The sequence below is a fragment of the Pyxicephalus adspersus genome, chromosome 9 (genome assembly GCF_032062135.1).
Source record: "Pyxicephalus adspersus chromosome 9, UCB_Pads_2.0, whole genome shotgun sequence".
NCBI classification, from domain to species: Eukaryota; Metazoa; Chordata; class Amphibia; order Anura; family Pyxicephalidae; genus Pyxicephalus; species Pyxicephalus adspersus.
The window spans coordinates 41,783,176-41,805,592 of NC_092866.1; the positions used below are offsets into that span (position 1 = coordinate 41,783,176).

General features: G+C 40.1%; 1 protein-coding gene across 1 annotated transcript in view; it reads left to right on the plus strand.

Annotated features, from left to right (window-relative positions):
• The first annotated feature begins 810 nt into the window (after positions 1-810).
• Positions 811-22,417, plus strand: part of AP2A2 (adaptor related protein complex 2 subunit alpha 2) — a 55,700-nt gene continuing 34,093 nt past the window's right edge. The window contains exons 1-2 of the mRNA XM_072421700.1: positions 811-1,082; positions 17,432-17,500. Coding sequence (XP_072277801.1) covers positions 1,016-1,082; positions 17,432-17,500 — 136 coding nt within the window. The 5' untranslated portion in view covers positions 811-1,015. The remainder of the gene's footprint in view (positions 1,083-17,431; positions 17,501-22,417) is intronic.

The following is a 22,417-nucleotide window of genomic DNA, read 5'->3' on the forward strand; positions in this document are numbered from 1 at the left end:
AGCATGAGTAATAGTGAGATGAGCTCAACCTTGTCCTTCTCCTTTCAGTGTCCAGTCACAGGCAGGAGCACAACTAGAAATCAGTGCCCCCTTAGGAAATGTTGGATAGACTCTTCTACCCCATTTGTAAATAATCTAGGGCACCCTTGGGCACTCTGCACAGTGTAACGATGCAACTGGGCCTTGAGAAAGTGGGCGGAGTGTTGCACCCATCAGAATGGAGACACCTGGTGGCAGAATAAAGTACTGGCACTGCAATCTTTGGATTGAAGCTGAATATTGCTGCAAAGCTGTTTTCTTCATAGTCTGTTGTGTTTATATAGATTTCTTCTTTAAATCTTATACCCCAACACTTCCTATTGATATCATGTTGTCCTGAGTTCTGGAAAGTGCAAGATGGGCAGATGAAGATGAAGGTGACATTGTGAATATAGAGCGCTGTATTGCCTGTGTAGCAGACATGTACTAATGTATATTTATATAAAATGCAGGATGTATTTAAAGCATTCTGTCCATTCCCAACACAGAAATGTCAAAGTCGAAACCTGTGCTAGAATTTTTATCATTATCAGCATGGAATAACATATTTTTATCCAATGATTTCCAGTGTTCAGATGCATGCAGGTTTATTTATTTGAGTTTATAACGGGGATGTGGATCTCTTGGTGACAGCAACAACTCCCTATCATTACAGCCCGGGCAGAGCCGCTATCCCTGACCTGTCAATCACAGACTCAAACCACGCCCATTTGTACGATCAGGGGGCGGAGACAATCATCTCCTGTGCACGCGCCCCCAGTTCTCTCAGCTGTACGCCGCTTCTCCAGGCGCGCTCTCATCCTCGGCTTAGCGCGCGTTCCAGGCGGGTTCGGAGTACGAGGTGTAAGTCGGGGGCGCGCCGGGCCGGAGGAGACTCAGCCAGATAACCCGGTGTCATTCCAGCCAGGCAGACCGGCCCGGAGCTCCAACATTTCTCTTCGGGGTCCGGGCATTGCTTCCTGCTCCGTGGGTGAAGATGCCTGCCGTGTCCAAGGGAGATGGCATGCGGGGCCTGGCCGTGTTCATCTCGGATATCAGGAATTGTGAGTATAGAAGGCAGAGCACTGACAGCAATGGCAGCCGGGGGGCATTGCAGGGGCTGGGACTGCTGCCATCTGCTGGAGGGGCAATAAATGGAGGGGTCACATATTACTACCCTGTATCTGGAGGGATTGATGGAGGAGGCAATAGATGGAGGTCATTTACTGCTATCCTCTGCTTAGCGAAAAAGATGGAGGTCGGTGACTGCTACCCTCAGCTGGGGGGGGGGGATAGATGAAGGTCTGTGATTGGCCAAAGATGGGGGTCAGTAATTGCTACACTGTGCTTGGGGGCATCATGATGAGGGGGGTAATAGATTGAGGTCCATGACTGCTACCCCCTGCTGGTGGGGATAGGTGAAGGGGGCAATAGATGGGGGGGGGTCACTAAATACTACACTGTGCCTGAGGGCAAAGATGAGGGGGTAATAGATGGAGGTCAGTGATTGTTACCATCTGCCAGGGAAGGGGGATGGGTGTGAGTGATTGCTACCCTGTGTTGGGGGTGATAGAGGGGCAATAATTGGGGTTCAGGGATTATAGCCCTGTGCCTGGGTAATAGATGGTGGTCTGTAAATACTACCCTCTGAAGGGAGGGGGGTAATAAATGGAGGTCAGTTACTGCTACCCTGTGCCTGGAGGTTTTGATGGAGGGGGCAATAGTTGGAGGTCAATGACTGCCCTGTAACTGGGGCAGGGGTAATAGATGGAGGTCAGCCCTCTGCCTTGGGGGGTAATAGATTGAGGTGGGTGACTGATCTGTGCACATACAGGGGCTGAGTGTTTTCTATAATTCTCTCTGGAATTCCCACCCTCAGATGATTGGAATGTTCGGTGTGGCCATGTTTTTATTTTCTCTTCCTGTCTACCTGCAGATATAACAATAGTACTCACATGTAATCCTCTGTGCTGCAGGCTGGCTTTGGTCGCTCACAGATCAGATCTTCTATGATATTGGCATCTGCATACAATTGTCAGTCAGCCCATGGGGACCCCCCTAGTATTTGTTTCCATGGGGCGAGGTGTAACCAGGTGCTGGTACTTGTAGTCCCACTCATCACTAAGCCAGGGCTCTTTTTATTATTAATATGGGAATCCAATATTCCAGATATGTCTGCATGTATTATTTTACATCTACATTATTCTGATGTCACATGGGTGATGGTGAATCCCCAGTATCCGGGGTGTAAAGACACAACCTACCCGTGTCTATGGGCTCTCTAGTAATTGAGATCCATCAGTGTTATATTGAAGGAAGTGAGCGATTCCACAATGCTAATTAGAAGATCTCATTGCTGCCCATGTGTCATTAGCAGCATCGTCACCTCTATGACATCAGACTTCAGTTTATTGCTTTCATATGGCCATGTACATTTTCTGTAAGAACAGGAAATTACCTGTTTATGTTGCCAATATTCCAGTCCTGGTAACTTCCTGTACACCGAACTTATCTATCAAACAATGCTATCAGCTTTTCCTGATATCCTCTGTGATCTACAAACAACTCATTGTATGTATATTTGTAGTACAAACCAGACTAAATGTTGGAGGTGACAACGCTGCTTCTTCATTGACACAGTACACTGAGTGAGCGTTGTCACCCGAGGACAGGAAGTGTTTCTGGTAGAAATACTATATAATAATAAAGAAGCAAAAACAGAAAAGGTTTAGGTATGTTATAAGGTAGCGTTCTTTACAGTGACATTTGGGACTTATTAAACAGGGGATCTGACATTCTTCTGGTGGGGAATCTTCCAGGTCAATCAGTAATTGATTCCCACCAGCGAATCTTTGAGGGAATGTTAGATTCCCTGTTTTTATAAATGGAGGCTTAGATATTTGCAGTTTTGTGTGGATGTAAGGACAGGCTATTGCCCAGCATTCGCTTGATCCATCTTGGTCTCTTAGTGTCATTGACCTTTGTTGCTGTAATATGGAAGCCATGCATGTAAAGCTTCTGTGAATTTCTATGGATGGGTCAGAAAAAAAATGTGTTTTAGATTGCAGGTATTTTCATGATTTCAGATTACATGTTTCAGAACTAAAAGCCCTATAAGGACTACTGCATGTGTGATGTTTAGTAGCTCAGTCATGCCTGAAAAATGCTGGAGATTAATCATTAATAATGGCCACATACTGATTTAGGGTTTAGGGCATTTATCAGGTATGAAAAAGGTATTTAAAAATAAAGTACAGTTCCAGACAAATAAAGAAAAAGCCCCCAGGGTTTTCATACCTACCACTTCTATTTCCCCCATGGTAATTTGTGCCACTTGATGCCCTCTGGGTTTATCGATGCCAAGGACTTGCAGGGCAGCCTTTAAGCAATCTTTATCTCATTTTAAGTGACCGGGAAAGAGATATATGTTTTGACTGACCACCTGAATTTCATAAAAATAATTTGACGGCTTTCATACCATTTCCTGAAAACATCTGCCAGCACTGGAATAAGCAGCTATTTCTTCAAAAGCTGTGTGATGTTTGCTGGATTAGATTGAGGCAGTTTAGGTTCAGTCTGCTTGTGGTCCAACAAAACCAACATTTTTTTAAAAGACGAACTAAACCCTGCTATAGCCACCTGTTCCTGTTCTGCGGAATCTGCAGTCTTCTTTTTTCTTTTCCTCCGCAACTGAACCTTTGGCTATCGGGATTGGGCGGGAAAGGAAGACGAGACTTTCGTTCAGGTACACAGGGAGTTTGGTCCCAGCACCCACAAGGAAAGCTGGCAACAAACTTTGACAGATGGATAGCGGTCAGGCAGTTAAGGATAACTGGCCCCATTCTGCAATTAGGATCTGCCTGATGCCAAATTTCTTAGCGGAATTTAACGAGGAAATTATCTCAAACCTCACCCAAAACAAAAAAAGATGGGGAAAGACGTAGATGGGGAAAAATCTTGCCGATCTCACTGCGCATGCACGAGATCCCGAGTTTTTTTTACCTTTTCACAAAAGGACCTCTCCTGTGTATGCCTGAGATCCTCGGCATGCACAGAAAGAGCACCTAACTCCCAGGATGCATGAGGTAGGTATCCCCAGATGTTTTTGCTCCCAATTACTAGAAGGCACAGTTTTTTTTTTTATTTTAAAAAGGGTGTTTCAGTTAAAAAAAAAAATACCAAAAAAACAAACAGAAATTTTTACCTTACATAAAGGGTTCTCTACTCTTTTATGTAAATTGAAAATTCTGTGTTTTGGTACAGTTTAAGGTATGTACCGGATATCTGTTGTATGCATTTATGCTTTGATCCAGTGTTCCAGACCAGTTTACTAATGTCAATGGTTCTTTTAATTATAGAGGAGATTTATACATTTCAATCTAAAGATTACCATAGTTAAAGTGTTACCACCATCACTGCTGTTTCCATCATGTGAGAAACCCTGAGACGAAGGTGGTAATGTGCTGATGTCACCCTCTTCAGGGAGCTGAGCTAGAATATTTCATTTCAGCTCAGTGCTTCATTCTCTTTGTAATAATTGGATGTATATTCTGAAACGTGTCCCTGGAGTTATCTCTGAAGCACCATATGTTCCTTCAATATTCTGAGGATTTCTTGTACCTGTATTCTTTACCATGCTCTAAATGTTAGGCGCCGTGTAGCCAACTTGTTTAAAAGAAATTCCAAAAGTTTTAGCCCTGGTTTTAATTTCACACTCGTAGTTTGGGACAGGAAGCTGTTCCTTTGCTTTTTGATAAAGCAATGTTATATGAGAAGGCCATATTCCACTGGACTTGTTCTTGTAATGTTGAAGATGTTTCCATAATTCCAAGCTGCTAAAAAAAGCTTGGAAGGCTGTGAAACGTTTTTAACATAAAAAAGACAAGTCCAGTTGAATATGACAGGCTGCATACACACATTCAATAATTGTCATTGGAAAGGGTCTTTCACGATCCTTTCCAATGACAAAAGATGCATGAATGAGTGCTGTACATACATCACTATTCTGCTCTATGGCGACAGAGTGGCACCCCGCTGTGCTTTCTCCTCTTCACCTCCATTACAGTCCAACTGGCGGATCCACGAACAACGAGCAATGTGCGTTGTACACACGCCAGATTCTTGTCCAATATCACCCCTGAGGCAAATATCGGACGAGATTCATCTGATGTGTGGACATAGGCTAACTACTACAAGATATACAATGACCTGGATTAAATGAGGACCTTGAAAGACCTATAAGGGGGTTATGAAGGATGCATTTTCCTACCTTCACTTCTGGAAATGGTAGTTGCTCTTGAATTTTAGCTAGGCACTCAGCATTCAAAGATGAATGTAATGCTTTTTCTTCCATGCTTTTGCTCCCAAATAAATAGTTTTCTAGTGCTGGTGGGATTTTATGTTCACTTGGCATGTAATGAATTATAGTTTTGCTCTAACATCTCCACTGAATTTTATTACAGAATTTGGATCTGCTGATGGAAGTTTGCATCTTTGTCTTGTTCATTTTTTAGCAGAGATTTGCAGAGATTGTCTTCATTTCATGCACACATTCATGTATGAGGAGTAAACTGACTGTGAACCCAGACTTGCAGTGCTCAGGAATTTGGTGCCTCAGCAATATTTTTGATGTGAAGAATCTCATGGTCAAGTAATGGACAATTGTTGTAATTTGGCAATTTGTTTAAAAAGTTTAATGCATAAGATCTTTCTAATTCTGCTGCTTAACACAGTAAAAAAGGTGACTTGCTGCAGCAAATATGTTTAAACTCGGGACAGGAAATGTCCTGCAGTCAGAAAGGTTTTATCAGCAGGAATTTGCTGCCTTTAAATATCCCCCACCCTTCACCCTGTGATCCTTCTAGTACTCTTTTCTCTAGGTCTGCACTTAAAAGCAACACTTCAATACGGGTGATGGAAGTTACAGGTCCGTCTCCACCTGCCAATATGTCAAATGGGAAGAATGTTCATACTGCTCCACGAAATCATCCATATGTCAGTTTAAGAGGATGAAAGTCACATCTAATATTATTATTATTAATATTGTTATTTTATTATTATGTACAGCGCCAACATATTATGCAGCGCTGTACAATAAATAGGGGTAACAAATGACAAACCGACACAGACAGAGTTCTTCCCTTTTATGCATTTCATTTATGGTCACGCCCAATTGTTGGAGGTGTAGACTAAGGGGAGATTTAAATACATAAGACAATCCCTGACATTTGGAATTCTTGGTCACTCATTTTATCGGAGCTGTTGAGAAGCTGTTATCGCCCGAAGATAGTACATGATCAGTAATTGCCACCTCCATGACAGGCATACTTTAAGAAAAATAAAAGATGTCAAACTGGGTATTTTCAGGATCAGATATACTTAATATAGTTCCGTGTTCTCCCCAGGGTGGGAAGTAGCTGTAGACCGGAGGCCTCCCTGTATTATGTCCCAACTTTTCAGGACCCAATCAAGAAAAGCCAGGGGGTTACTAAATAGTGTCAGGTTGTGCTGGCTTTTTGTCCGGCAAAAATGTGCTGCGGAGAAATTGTGCTTGCAACAAAGCTGTATTTGTTAAAGGTCTTCTGTGTCCTAAATGTTTGAATTTATTCTCATGATATGGGCTGACTATATGCAAGCTGCTCTATGTTTAAAAAAATTTCTGCAAAGTATGGCTGGACAGCTTATATAGACTTGATGGAAGTTCAGCAGAGTCTGCAGTGCTTGTAGTTTGTAATTGGATAAAAAAAATTGGGGCGCGTTCACTTCTACTTCTTCCTCCTGCAATTTTGTGTGCCACCCCAGACATTCACTTGACAGAGCTGGTTTAAAAAGAACCGTGAGCGGTACTGATATCATTCACTGCAGCCCCTATTCATTCCCAATGTGGCTGCCACAATGCTGCCTGTGACTGTGGTCTCTGACGTGAGGAAGCAGTAAACTCACCGCAGCCTAGCTGCTACTGTGAATTAGCTCTTAAGAAGCATTTTTATGCAATGTTCACGTGTGGCTGCAGCTGTTGTGGATGCCGCACAGTTCCTGAAAATAAGTTGCTTCTGGCCATGTAGCTGCATTTCCTCTGGAGTAAATTGCAACTGCAAACATGTTAATCTAAAGTGTGGTTTGGCACTCCTGGCTGCCCAGTAACAGTTTGCATGTGCCTGGCTGACAGCATGTTTTTCCACCACAGGTGTGAAAAGGACCTAAATGTACCGCCCAAGGTGGCCTCGTAAGTTCGTTTGTGATGGAGGAAATTGCATCTAAGCTTTTCCTCACATTTTCCTATTACTGATTTTAAAACTTTAGGTGGTGCAAAATGTTATGCGGTCCAAATGTAGAACTTTCCCTAGCATGGCAGTCACATGATGAGTTTGGCTTTTCAATCTAATACTGGTTTTAACATTCATTTTTAGAGTTTGCTCCTCAGTAGATTTTATCTAGAGCAGGACAGAACAAGTACTGGTGGATGGACCTCCAAGTTGAGCTGTAAAAGCATCCTGGTGACATGTATTTCCTGCCCAGATGCTTTCCAGTGCAAACTTTCTGTCCAGATAGGGATCGGCCTCTTTGTACTCAGAGTGGAGAACTTTGTAATTAAACACCACTGTGACCAACTTCTGCATGGCATAGCAGCAATATTTAAACACATGTGAAGCCCTCCAAGCTTTGGTATACCTGAGGGGGTAGACTGTTATGTGTGGTGAAGAGAACCTAATTTCTAAGAATGGAACCCCTGTAAAGTGCATGTTTTGGGGTGAGTGTCTCTTTTCTCTTTACCCTTTTGCATCTGGAGGTGTCTTATAAAATGGGGATTTTCACATAGGTGAAACGTTTATAGTAACCCTAGATTCCAGGCCATGTATATGTAGGAGCTTAATGATCCTTCTTGTTTTAGTTGTGTAATCCCTTTAGTATTCTAGAAAGCTAGTTGAAGCATAGTTGTGGGAATTTAGGCTTCCACTCTCTAACTTTAATCTGCTTTAAAGAGACATTTGCATGGGTGATTGACTTTACCTGGTGCAGGGCTGCTGTAGCATGACAGAGCCAGTCTGATCACTGATAGCAGAGTACAGTGTGTCCTACTTTGTCAAAGATCAGATGGAAGGCCGGGCACACACACAGAGATACGGCAGCTGCCACATTGTGTTCAGTAGATGAGTGCTTTGTATCAGTGACATTCTAATGGCTGTTGTGACTTATATGTGCTTACACTTGCATCTTGTAAAGAATTAGAATTAAAAAAAAATAAAACCTGTAAAAGAAAATTGTAGTTGCATGGCTGACTCTAATGCATTGAGGCTCTGGTCTGAAACCAGTACCAAACCACACAAAGAGTGAAAATGGAACTTCTAAACTGAGTACCTGTTTCAAATTGGTGACTTAGTAAAAATGAGGTTTCTAGATGAGCATGACTGCCATGGCACTGCTGTAAAAATACCTTTTTCTAAAACTTTAATGTGCAATAACTCTCTGGTACCACATATCCCTCCATGAATTACTTACCATTGTCACACTACACTGATGCCATTATTGAGGCCACCTACCACTAGAGCAGATCTGAAGAGCCCCTTTTACAACACATGGTTGGCTTGAAGACAGCTATAATAAAGAGAATGGGGGTGAGAAACCCAGATTAGGGATACATTTAGTAACATCTACAGGGTTCTCCCCAGGCCCTTTTAGCTGGGTGCACCACCCGGCACTTTTCAGCACCCACCCGGCTGTTTTTGGGTGGTTACTAAAGAGTTTGGTCACAATAGAGGGGCTGCCACCCACCTACAATTTCTTCCCACCCGGCTTAAAAAAATTTCTGGGTTGAGCACTGATCTAAATCTGTTTCGAAAGGATTTTTTCTGATCCACCAAAAATTAAGGGCCTTGCTGTCTTCAACGTCTACATATTAGAAATGAGCATCTGTTAAGAGGTAATGCAGTGAGTGCGGGTACATACATACAACATGCAGTGAGTGCAGACACAGATTTAACTTTTGGAAAATGCAAAATGTGCCTGGAGCAGGTTTTGCATGTTCCCAAGCAAGAAAATGTCACTGCTGTCGTGTCTTAGAATGTCGCTCTCCGCCTATGGTAAATATAATCCTTTTTGTTGGCCTGGTCCTTTAAATATTTTTTTTTCCATCATCTTTATAGATATGTGTGGCATCTTTAAATTTTGGTCTTTAGAGTTTGTCATTCACACTATGGCATTTTTTTTTAACAATTATGCTGGCATCTGTTTGATATGTATTTCCAATGTAGGAAAATACCCTTCTACCAAGACCCTGTACTGGGACTGAGACATATTAAGAAAAATGGACTGTGTCCCTTTTAAAATGTGCTAGTAAAGTAAGTTGATATGGTAAAACCTGTAGGGGCTAAAGAATTAAATCTCTCCTGACCACCTGGTTTAGGGTGTACTTATGACTGAAAAGGTAGCTTGCTTAAAACTGATGCCTTTTATAGTACACAAAACATAATAATCAAACAAAGCTGTGAGATGGAGGCAAAGCATAGCCAGGGGAGAAAATGCTGGTAGTGAGGAAAAATACAAAGTACTTCTAAGTATAGAAAGCACGGGGTGTATTCCTCTTCCTCCCACATGGCTGTTCTAATGATTTGTGATCGGTGGACTATACATCCAACACCATTGTTCCCCCTAGAGCCTTTTATCCGGGAGCACCTCCTGGCACTTTTTCAGTAACCACCCGGCTATTTTTGGATGGTTACCTAGCAGTTGGGTCACAATACAGAGGCTGCCACCCGCCTTTAATTTCTGCCCACCTGATTTAGAAAAAAAATTCTGGGTTGAATGCTCACATACAAACAATTACATAGGAAAACCTCAGCAGTCTATGTAAGGTCAAGGTTGTAAGGTGAATCTTATACAGGGCCTCTTTTTATAGCTTTTAATAGCCCAACAGTAGTGGAGCAAAAGGAAAGTAGGCAGAAATCTGTGACGATTGCACTTGTACCCAGTACTTTGGGTCTTGCTCCATTTTTATTGAATAGATGACTTCATAGCTCTGCTTGCACACGGAAGGTTAACATAATCACAGACAGCGTGACACAAAATCTCTGGAAATATGTGCTTTTTGTACCTTTGAACTTCCCTTGTTAATGACTTTACAAAGTTCACGTCTTGGAGAGTTATTCATGTTGTAAAAGTTATGTTTCGTTTTCTGATTAGTTACTATTTAATGCTTAGGAAAAGAAGTCCATTTTTCTGGCCAATGTGCTTGCAGTATTTATAAGGTGGTCATATTGTAGGTCAGTTGTATTTTGTATCTGATCCATTTCCTTTCCCAGGTAAGAAATTTAAATTGAATATTGAAGATAAGAAGAGAAGTGATTTTCATGTGTTAAAGAACTTAAAGTTGGTTTAACAAAATATTTGGGGTTATTAGGATGTTTTTTTTTTTTACCCCTTAATACACGGTAGCAGTAATATGTGCAGTACAGCAATATGGGTATGCATTCCACTTACAGCAATAAATAAATCTGTTGGTGATGACAAAGAATGTTAATTTAGCACTATGGTGTGTGGTATCTTGAAGCATTGTGATTGTGTAAGGCCAGATTAAGATCTGTGCACAGTGATCTGGTAAATCGTGTGCTTTACTCTGTGTTACCGTGATGGATGAAACTGATACAGTGTTCAATCCAGGCATTTTTTAAGCCGGTTGGGAGGAAATAGTAGGCAGGTGGCAACTCTTCAGTAACCACACAAAAACACCTGGTGCGCCCGCCTAAAAGGGGCTGGGGAAGAACACTCTGATATGTTTATATGCCTTGTTTTCAATGGCACCTTAATGCTCTTCCTGTGCGGTACAATACACAGATGTGAACATAATATGATGCAATGCACAGCAAAAAAAATGCTGGTACCTTGGCAGCCCATTAAATTTGCTGATTTATTGTAGTAGGTAATGCTCCAATCACTACAATATTATGAAATAGTTGTAGTTGGCTACTGACAACTAAAAATAAAATTAATTATACCTACGTGTCAGCAATCAAAATTAACCCTGTGAGCTTTAGTATTGCTGCTTCACATGGAGGAGACTAACCTTTGAACTTGGTACACAAGCTAATCTGCTGCAATGTGACTGACTGGTCCAATCAGTTTTCCATTTGGTAGTCATTTGATTGGAAGACTGAATACGACTTGTGTGCATTCAGTTGTTAATAACCATTATGTCCAAGCTGTCCATGTTTCAAGACCCAAAAAATCAGTTGCGTATGATCTGGGGGCTGCTCTCGCCTACCTCGTAGCAGCTTTCAATAGCTCAATCTGGTTGATAGGCTAGCATTGACGGTTAACACAAGGATGGAAGTTGGAGCGACTGAATTGATGGCAGAGGTGAAAGAGTTGAGATAGTGAGCAGCTACTAATGTAGGATTACAGAAATAGGGCGGCATGCTAAGTAAGGTTTGCATGGTGGCTGAGAGAGCGTGAAAGTACAAGATTGTGGAAGTTTCTGCTTGTGTCGCTATAAGAAGGTTGTGCAAATGAAATGGTCAGCAAGTGAAAAGGAGAAGTTTATGAAATCTGAATGATAGCACAATTTATGGTAAAGTACAGTGAGTGTGAACAACGTCAGTATTTTTGATATTTAGGCTCCTAATTTTCATTGTTTACCCCCGCTTTTCTTTTGAGCCTGGGTTTTCTTTTTTATTTTATTGATCATTGGAAGACCCCCATGACAAAATACTTCTTCTAAATGTGCTCTGGAGCTGATTTTTCCTGACATTTGTCTTCCAAAAAACTCTCCTGGAGATTTAAAAAAGTGAAGATCAAAAATGTAACAAATTGCAAGTTACCAGTTCTTGGATGTGATTGCTTTTTCATTTTTATATGTTTGCATTACAGTTTTTCTGTCCAGGCGTGACAATATTTACTCAATGTATAGTATCCATGGAGGTACAGCATCTTTGTTATTTTAGAAATAAAGCGGTTAGGGACACTTTGTTCCAATCTTCATAACAGGGAAGGTGTTCTGTATTCTCCAGAAGTTAACTGGGCAGGACTGATAATACTGCTTGAGATTTCCTTGCAGCTTGCAGAAAATACTCCAATTATTGCTGCAACCGATAAATATTTGACAGGAGTGGAAGTATCAATCCCGTATATAGCTTTCCAAAGACTGAACTCAGGAATTAATGAACATTAACGTTATTCAAGCCCCTCATTTTTATTGGTTACACCTATCCATTTCACACAGATTGAAACCCTATAGTGGATGTCTTTTGGATTTTTTCTTTTTTTATTATGCCCTATTATTATATTTATATTACTTGTATAATTCATTATTTGATTTACTGACCACTTGCAGCATTTTGAACCTACCTTCTACCTACATGTAATAATTTCAGCAATGACTCCAAATCATTTTTCGGGATGTTCTTCAGGTTAGTAATAGTGGTAAAACACGTTTTTGTATTGTCTTCACCGAAAACACATGTGACAGGGTGATGAGGCAGAGAAACTACCAGGTATTATTTGAAAGTAATGCTAGAAAAAGATTTTTACTTTTCTAAGGAATAGGAAGGGTTGAACCCCCTTCTGTGTTTATGATCTATGTAACCATGTTTTCCCAAGAGCACATAAGACAAAAAAAAAAGAAAATGTCCAAAAAAAGAAGTGGAGATCTCGCTTGTTAAAACCTATTCACATAGACAATTGTGGTGTGTCTCTGTATTGTGTAATCACAATGCACAAAATAGCAAGTTGCGCTGCCATTATTTTTCAGTGGCACCCTAATCCACCTTTAAAGCACATTTTTAAAACTCGTCACAATTCATGGTAATGCACTGCTGAGCATTGTGGTGCATGTGTTTTTTGCATTGCCCCAGAGACATTTTGTCCAACACATATCCCTGTTAGATTTCCTTTTCTATTCTGGTGAAAATTTCAAATTCCAATATTTATTTTCAGGTGACAGTGGGTCACAGGATAATGAATGAACTTGGATCTCCACATTATAAACACAGAAAGCAATGAAATCCTGTTCATTCTAACCTTTTTTGTCCAAACCTAGAAAAATGGTTTGGCTGGATTTACACTGTAATAGAAAGCTGTAGACTTTATATAGTTGAAAATCACTTTTCAAATTGCATTATTAGATGCTAAAATTAAAGAAATGCTAAACCTAATTACTAACACACCTGTTAGTGCTTCCTTTCTGTGATGGTTTCTGAGATGTATTTTTCCCTTCCCCTGCTTTTATACAGCATTTTCCAGTAGTGTCTGTGCCAAATGCCAACTTTTTGTTTAATGGGAGCTAAAACAACAATGTGTATGTGAATTTTGTCTTTGCCATAAGTATATTGGGCTTCATGCTGCAGCGAAGCAGAAAATACAATTACGTTTTCCTGCCTTGTAGCTGTGCTAGCGGTGAATGTTCCTGAGCTTTCACTATGTAAATACAGGATTTTAGAAGGTCAGTTCCAGTATATTTGTCAGTCCCGTGAAAGGCAAACACATAATTAATCAAGCGATAGATATTGTAGAAAGTGAAGTAACGTATAGTAACCGGTTTATGGTCAAGTTTCATTGATTTACCTGATGATTGAATGGAGCTTGAATTTGGATTGTGATGGATTACTGCTATGCCTATATATTGCGTTATTAGGTAATGTTCCATGCTGGAAACATTCTTCGGAAAATATGGTCCATACTGACATGACACCATTATACAGAACTGCATATCTATAATGCGGCTCTCCCATTCTCCCACATCCCAAAGGTGCTCCCTTGGATTGAGATCTGGTGACTGAGGAGGCCATCTGAATACAGGGAACTCATTGTCATGTTCAAGACTTGCATACTAGCTTTATAGGATTTGAGCTTTGTGACATGGCGAGGTGTCCTTTTGAAAGTATCCATCAGAAGATGGGTATAATGCGGACATAAAGGTCAAATGGGCAGCAACAATACGAAGGTAGACTGGCATTCAATTGGTGCTCAGTTGGTACTAATGGGGCCTAAAATGTGCCAAGAAAATACCCCCATATCCTTATACTACCACCAGCATCGTAAGTCATTGATACAGGGCAGGATTGATTTATGCATTTATGTTGCTGAGGCCAAATTCTGACCCAGGCAGTCAGCAAGTCAGCAATTTATGAAATACACAGCTCACCTGGCACCAACAACCATGCCATATTCAGTGTCGCCTAAATCCCTCTTCTTCCCCATTCTGGTGCAGGGTTTGAACTTCAGTAGGTAATCTTGACAAAGTTTACGTACCTAAACTCATTGAGTTGCTGCCCTGTGATTGGCTAAATAGATATTTTCATTACCATGCAGTTCAACAGGTGTACCTAATAAAGTGGCCGGTACGTGTGTGTGACTGTAAAAAAACATGCAATAAGAACGAATTGAATATCATATTGAATGGGTTGACTTTGTGCAATATAAGTTATTTTCAATAGAACAGGCAGGTCTTGTGTTTCTTTTGTCATACTTGGGGCACTTTCAGATTCATGTTATTAGGCTGTGTGTCTTGCAGCTCTTGGATGCACAGATAACTGTTGCTGTGGGACTAAGGAGGCAAACTGCACCATAGGCATTCACATTTCCACGCTATGACACAAATCCCAAACCGTACCTGTGGCCAAATGAGACTTGTCCAGGGACCACCCAACAACTGCATTTAAAATAAAGGCTCCTGGCCTGCATCCATTCACTTGATTAGAAAGGTCTGGGACCATGTTTGAGCCCACGGCAGAACACTGTAACTTACCGCAGGTCTTAAATGTCCTTTAATGAACGCATGAATGCATAGTTAATTGCTGAACCTTTACTGTCAGTTTGGCAATTGTACAGTTGATATGTGTAAGGCTCATCCTGCATATTGATATCAGTTGTGGGTATTTGACACTCCCTGTGTTCCCCATACATATCAATGTGGCCTAACCTGGCTTTGTGCCATCTGACTGTAAAAGCTGTTATCTGCAGGAGCTGTGTAAGGGTATTCTGATATGGCTTGTAAGATATTCACCGGTTCATGATGGTTGATTTTTTTATTTCTGTATACAGAGGATGAATAAACTGTAGAATATCCTATCTTTTTATTTATTCACTAATTTAGGAATGAAAAACTTCATTGTTGATGATAGTGGAAAAAAACTGAGAAGGGAAAATTGACTCCAGGAGCTTTATGTATAAAACAAACAGTCAGATATTCCCCCAAACGTTCCCTCAAGGGAATCATCCTGGTCCATGTGTTTCAATGGCAGTATTTGATTCCCACCAGAGAATGTGTAAGGAAATGCCAGTTGCCCTGTTTTATAATGGTGAGATACATGTAAGTACAAGACAAATTGTGGGGTCCTGAAATCAGCAATACAAGGAAGTAAAATGTGGCACGAACAGGACCTTCAGCAGGTTAAGTAAGGCATCCTCAATATGCTGGCCTATGCATGTATGTGTCATAAATATTGCTTGTATTTCTGTGGAGGAGGATGTACATGTTGCATATTTACTCTAACAGGCTGCAGTGCATGATGTGTATGACGTGTATCTGAACTGGCTTTTTACACCACGGTATTTTCAGTAAATTCATTTCTGATGCTCCATGCAACATCTGGAATTCATTAGCTGACCAAGGAAAACATTGCTGATGTCTTTTTATTACCATTTCCAGACTTTGAGCTATACGCAGTGCCTCCCCCTCATTGCAGAACAGATGCTTTTGTAAGAGTGTATATATGGGGTCTTATTTTAGGGTTTTCTAACCATGAGACTGATTACATTCTTGAAATTGGCCAATGGTGTTTAAAGAGAATCCGAGGATCAGAATCTTTTTCCTCACCTATTGTTGATGAAATAAAACTCACATGTAAATTGAATAAAATATATTATAGATGGAGAATATTAATGCCAATATAATGGCATACCCACACTCTGTTTGCAGTGAAACGTCTGTAGATTGTGATTTCTCCACGGCTCGCTAATTAAAGCTGGGCTCCTTATTTCCCTAACTCTCCCCCATTCCATCTAATTTCTAGCAAAGAAAAAAAAATTCTTCCTTTACTTCCCTAAACCCATAGTCACATGGCAGGTCTGACTTTTCTGTCTTCCGAGTACAGGAAACAGACACATGTGGGTTTCCACAAATCCCACTCTGGTTGGGAATTTCTGTTCTCTGTGCTTGGAGGACCCAAAAAAGCCCAATGCCCTCAGGGTACTGTTAGGGAACAAATGATGCAGGAACATCTTCAGCACTGGATTCCTGGTTCCCCGCAACTGGAAATAGAGTGACCATGGAATATGGCTGCTGACTTATGTCACTTTGATTAACATTTTCCTGGTCTTTTTATTAGGGAGGGAGAGATGGGTGGAATGCAGTTGTAGTGTTTTGAGATGGACTTAGGATTTCAGGCTTCAGTAAATACTTTGTATTAATTTGTAAAAAGTTGTAATTGGATAGGATGCTGGTCACATGACTTTTGTTCCTTGCCTGCCTATTTCTCTTAGCCTTTTTCTTTTTGTGTGTTTATGACCCTTAAAATAAATAAGGAATTTTAGGAGTGTGACTGGTCTGAGAATTATACCTCTCTGTAATTCTGTGTGTTTGGTAAGCGAGGTGTTGACTGGAGTTCTTGGTTACTTTATTAAACTGTTGCTTGTATCATGAACAAACATAACCTTGGCAGGCTTTTAAATTTTTAAGAGCAGATGTTCTGTAGTATAATACTCCTGGAAGTACAGAAATTGTGAATCCCTTATGATGGGCTGACTTTCCTACATGCCAGAAGTTTAGCTGAATGTATGTTTTATGTTTTTTTTGCTAATTTAAAGCCACCTGGTAGAAATGACTGTTTTCTGCATGCTACTCAAGTTAAAATGTTATTACTTATTATCACAATTTTAAAGATACCCACGGATGGTAGTAACCCATGCCTATTATACCTACTACTGCTAAAGGCTTATCAGGGTACAAAGCAGGTTAGAAAACCTTGTCTAATGTCAAGGCATTGTTTCTCAACCTTTTTAACACCGGGGAACCCTTGAAATAACTTTTGGGTCTTAGGAACCCCTAGCAACCTCTGGAGGAACTCCCGGGCTCCACAAAACCCTGGTTATGAAACACTGATTGAAGGAATAGTCAACAAATGCATAAGGAATGTATGAAATTGTTTTCCTCTGCGATTCACAGCCTGGCCGGCCACACAAATATTAATAGCTTCCTGAAATACACAATAATAAATTACATTTTATTATATCTAAATAAATTGTTTTATGTTTATGGTCAGCGGATTAAAACATATACTTATTACCACTGCAGATATAGTACAGTGCATCTGTGATTTATGAAAGCACAGAATTATTTGTCCATTCCATTGTACCAACCTATTAAACTGAAGTACAAAATGTTTCTACTATATGAACAAACAATGTCTTTGTGTCCCTTCAGGTAAAAGCAAAGAAGCAGAAATAAAAAGGATAAACAAGGAACTGGCTAATATTCGCTCCAAGTTTAAGGGTATGTACAAATAGAACTCTTTCTTTCTGATTGCATTAATGGATATCCAATTCATTCAATGATGGCTTTTTCTGATCATAAATAAATATTTTTAGAGGATAGATACTTGGCAAAAATTGGACGACTCCCCTGTCTGCCTTCTGGGCGCCACCATATTCCTTCTATTCTTCCTAATGATCTTTGGCCAATAATTGGTCATGCTAGGATTACATAATAGTATATCATGCCGGAACACGTAACGGAAGCCAGCAATGCTGGTTTTCCCTGGCAACCAAAACTAACTCTGCACATGCGCAGCTCAGCTAATTGCCAGATACGCCAAGGCAGGTAAGTCGCATTATTACAGAAAGGGCTTGCCCCTTTTTGCAATAATGATTTGCATGATCATGCAAATGTATAACTTAACATTTTACTTTGCATAAACATAAGTTCTTTGTACAGTAGGTTATATATTGCATTGTTTTAGCAGGAATTGCGTATCTCTGTATGTATAAAAAAAATAAAATAAAAAAAAAGACAGAATAATGTTGTGCAATATGGAAGAAGATTATTATTGTTGTGCAATATAGAAGAAGAGTCAGGAAATGTGGCTGCATGGCTTTCAAATCACAAAAAGAAAAAGTCAGTTTAATTCAACAACCAGAGAAAGCCTCCCATATTACCGTAATCATTTTTGTTACAGAAGAGGAGACATCTCTTAGCAGACAGAACAAATGTAATTTCCTAATGAAATTAAGATTGTTTTATTTAACTTGCTGTATTCTCTGTTCTATTAAACATTGAAGAATATTGTGGTCTGGGTAATGTGTCTGCAATGACAGGGTAATCCAAGCCTATATGGAATACACTATATGCAAGGATGCTTTGGATTTTTTTTGAGAATAGTCAAAGAATCAATTTGCGTTTAAAGTTACATGACCCTTTCTGATGCTTGCCATTTTATTTTAACATTTAATAGATTTCCAGGCAATGGTGAAGTACAAAGATGAAAAATTGTGTAAAAGTGAGCTGTTTTACATGCCAATGATTTGTAATATTGTTCATGCAGTCCTAAGATTTACACAGCACAGTTGTGTCTGGTAGAAGACCTAATTTTTTCCTCTGCTATTAAGGATAACTTACAGGTTCCCTTTCCAACCTGTGTTTGAAAGGGAAAGGGACCGCAACAAGAAAAGCACATCCCTGTCAATCAATCTGTTTTTATCAGTGTGGTGTCTAAACTGCAGCATAACTGGTTGGCCCATTCTGTTTCTGAGCTCCTCTGTGCAGGGACAGCAAGAGGCTATTACCGGGTTAAATTCTACTTGCATTGCTGATGTTTATAATTTATTAATTTATGTAAAAATTAATACAGATCCTAATTTATCGGTGTCTTTTGTATCTGTCCAGGGTTCCACATGACACATCCCAATTATCACAATGACTGTATTTGATGTTGCCAAAATGTTGCCATTCATGCATGATTTTATGTTGGCTCCAGAATTTGCCTGGATTTTCTGCAGATCAAACATTTGATGTCTTAGAGGTTGTGTAGTTTCACAAGACAGCCCTGCATCTGTCCGGAAATTTATAAGCTCATTTGAATGTTGTCAGAATGGTAGCAAACATATAACATAAATTTCATAAAAAAGTGAAACCAAACCCTCTATACCCACATGTCCCATTCCCTCACGTCATCGCCATTTTTTTCATTCTGATTTTTCTAGAGATGATCTTTGGCCATCTTGGTTGGCCTGGCCGGGATGATGTAACTCCAGCTCACATGCAGGCTGGTAACCGGAGCAGTGATGCAGGTAGAAGGGATATGGCCTATCCCTTTCTGCAATAGTGACCTGTCTGATTGTGGATTTTTAAAAGTGGAATGTTAGTTCTGCCTTAAGTATACATGTTCAGTTACAAAAACATCATGCCATAGCCAATGCATCGGTCAGATTGACCACTTCCCTCACTAACTCTTGCTTCTCTTCTGCAGCCACCATTATTCCTTCCATTTCAGACTCGGCACCTGCTGGACAGCTTCTCTTTTTCCTGTGATGGAGAGGCGGCTTTTCTGATCCCAAGCTCAGTGGCAAACCTGAGGATCAGGAGGGCGCCATGGTGGTTTTGGCTGCTGTAGTTACTGGGGTGGGTGCATTGTTAGAAAGGGGGTTCCTACCGGCCCTAATAAGTATAGGATGTGACACTGGTTATGCCACTATCAGACAGCAAAAGAGTGTTGCATTGTTTCTGTGTTAAATAAAAATTGCAATACTCACGAGAAAGCCCTCCTAGCAACCATAAATGTATTTTTACTTAGATACATGCACCTCATGCCATCTTTTTCCCATTTTATTTTCCAACATTTTTCTGTCACCTGTTAAATAGCTATATTGGACAAGGATCTGTAAAACGCAGGAAGTGGAGGAGTTAATCTGGCTCCAGAATAGCAGCATCATAATGTGGTGAGATTCCAGCACCATAGCAACCAGGCAGGATGAGCAGTCAGACAAGCTGTAATGTTTGCTCATCCACCACTGTCAGAACAATCTCCTTTTCTCTCCAATGCTGCCTGCAAGACCTAGCCATCCAAAAGCCATTCCGTTTGAGTCCTTATAATTATAATAAAAATATAGCTAGACAACCGCCACATTTTTATTATACTGTTATTATGTGGAGTATATCATGTTACACGTGTACTGCTGGGATTACCTATCACAACCCTCTTTTATTTTATTTTATTTATCTTTTTTTTTTTTTTTTTTACCTCGACTACCTTTTTAACAAAAAGGTGATAAACCTCCTTGGAAACGTTTATTAGTCTTTAGTTTAAGACAATATCTTCTCTGATTCTAATTTATTGGATGTATGCATGGTTCTTTAAACAGACTAGAGCCTTTCTCAACTTTTATAAAGTTGGGGGAACTCTTGGAATCACTTTCAGTTCTTCAGGGAACCCCTGCTATAATTAAGATATCCATAGCTCACAAAATATTGGCATAGTGGTCAGTGGGAAGGAAGTCTGATACATTGCTAGTCGGTGGAGAGGATGTCACCCTTACACCCTAACCCCTCACTTTAACTGACCTGAGCGGCACAAATTGCTCAAAGCCCCCTAGCAACCTCTGCAGGAACCCTGACTGAGAAACACTGCACTAGGGGATATGAACATTTCATATTCTGGGGAGAATAACGTTTTGTATATTGTCAAATATTGCCCGCAGCATTTGTATAGTACAGGTCTTACTGAAATTGAACTGTTTGTTCTATTCTGATTGTCTTCTTCCTGTGTCAAATTTGAAACATCTTTCCCAGAATAGCTCTGCATGAATTTTACCCAAGTAATGCGATAAGAGTTGCTTGATTTTGCCATTTTCAGCTATCATAATCCCTGTAATAGAGTGCAAAACACAAAGAATCTTCAGCAATGTCTTGCTAATTGGTAGGTGCCTAATTGAGTCAAAGACGCACAGGCCTGAATATATAGTCACCATCAAGTAGTTATCTAACTCATCTCATGTCTCCAGGTTCCAGAAACGCTATCTATTTTTTCCTTTTTTAAATAATAAGGGTGTAGAAACTTACCTATTGGTTGTAGATTCCATGTCATTCCAAAGTCGACTACCATCCAAATCTTCATTTGCTTTGGGTAGAGGTTTTATGATAATATGCTAAAACGGTGTTTCAAGAACTTTTTAGCATGGGGGAACCCTTGATTAATTTTTAGTTCTTCAGGGAACCCGTACTATAATTTCGATTTCAGCAGCTCACAGTATCTTGGAATAATGGTCAGTTCATTGTTGTCCAGAATGTGTACGCTTGCTTACTACCAGTACCCGAGTGGACCGAGCTTTTCACTTGACCTGTCATCTATAAAAATTTTTTTTAGTAAGGTAAGTATAAGTGAATTTGGGACACTTTGCTTGTATTTGTGGCTCAACGTCGGAATTATCACCAGAGGGGGAACGTACTTCTGCCACTGCTTTTTCTCCTATAGTCTTTCGTGATATAATATAAAACATTTCTATATATACCAGATGAGTAGAATTGTTTGCAGCTAAATCAATCAGTGTCTGCCAGGGTCATTGGGGGTCTTGGGTTTTAGAGGATCAGCAAAAAGCTAGCTATCTTTCCTATAGTTAATCTTTGCTTTTAAGTGATAACATTTTGATGTTTTCTTTGCAGATAGATCTGTGTGCAGGTTTTGCATAGATGTCAGAGGTCATTTAAACAGCTGAGGTAGTAGAAATCAGTAAAAACTGCAGAGAGGTTCCTTGAAAAGTGAAAAACAGGAAATTCTGTGTGAGGGTCATCCTTCCTGTCATATTTTCTGTTTTTTAACATGAGTCTGCAGTGTGATAGTACTCTGCTTTTTTATACTCAATAGAATTTATGAATTTGAAATTATGTTTTGGATGTTTCTAATATCTACAACGGACATAATGGTTATATGCTTATATAGCTCAATTCCCCTTTTTGTGGCAATAGCATTGAAAGTGTGGGAGGTGCATGGCCATTTATTATAAAGCTGCGTGGATGGTTGGAGGTTTACCATGCGGACCAAGTCACATTTTCAATATTTTGAGCCTTTCTTTTTCGTACTATGAAGAGGCTACAAGCCAGATATTATTGCCCTCCTCCAAACAAACTCTGGCTATAGAAATGAGCACACTTTTTTAAATGAACTGAACTTCGGGTGACCGTCTCCTGACATGAATCACTAAACACCTGTACAGATGCTCATAGTTTTCAGCAATTATGGGATTCCATTGACATTTAGAGAAACGAGTGCTCTACAGATAATTCTTTTGTTCTGTGAGGAGCAGAGAAGGAAGGAAGAATGGGATCACTAAACAATATTTGGGGACAATTTGTATAGCTGCTTGGAAGAAGAATGGGATCACTAAACAATATTGGGGGACAGTTTGTATAGCTGCTTGG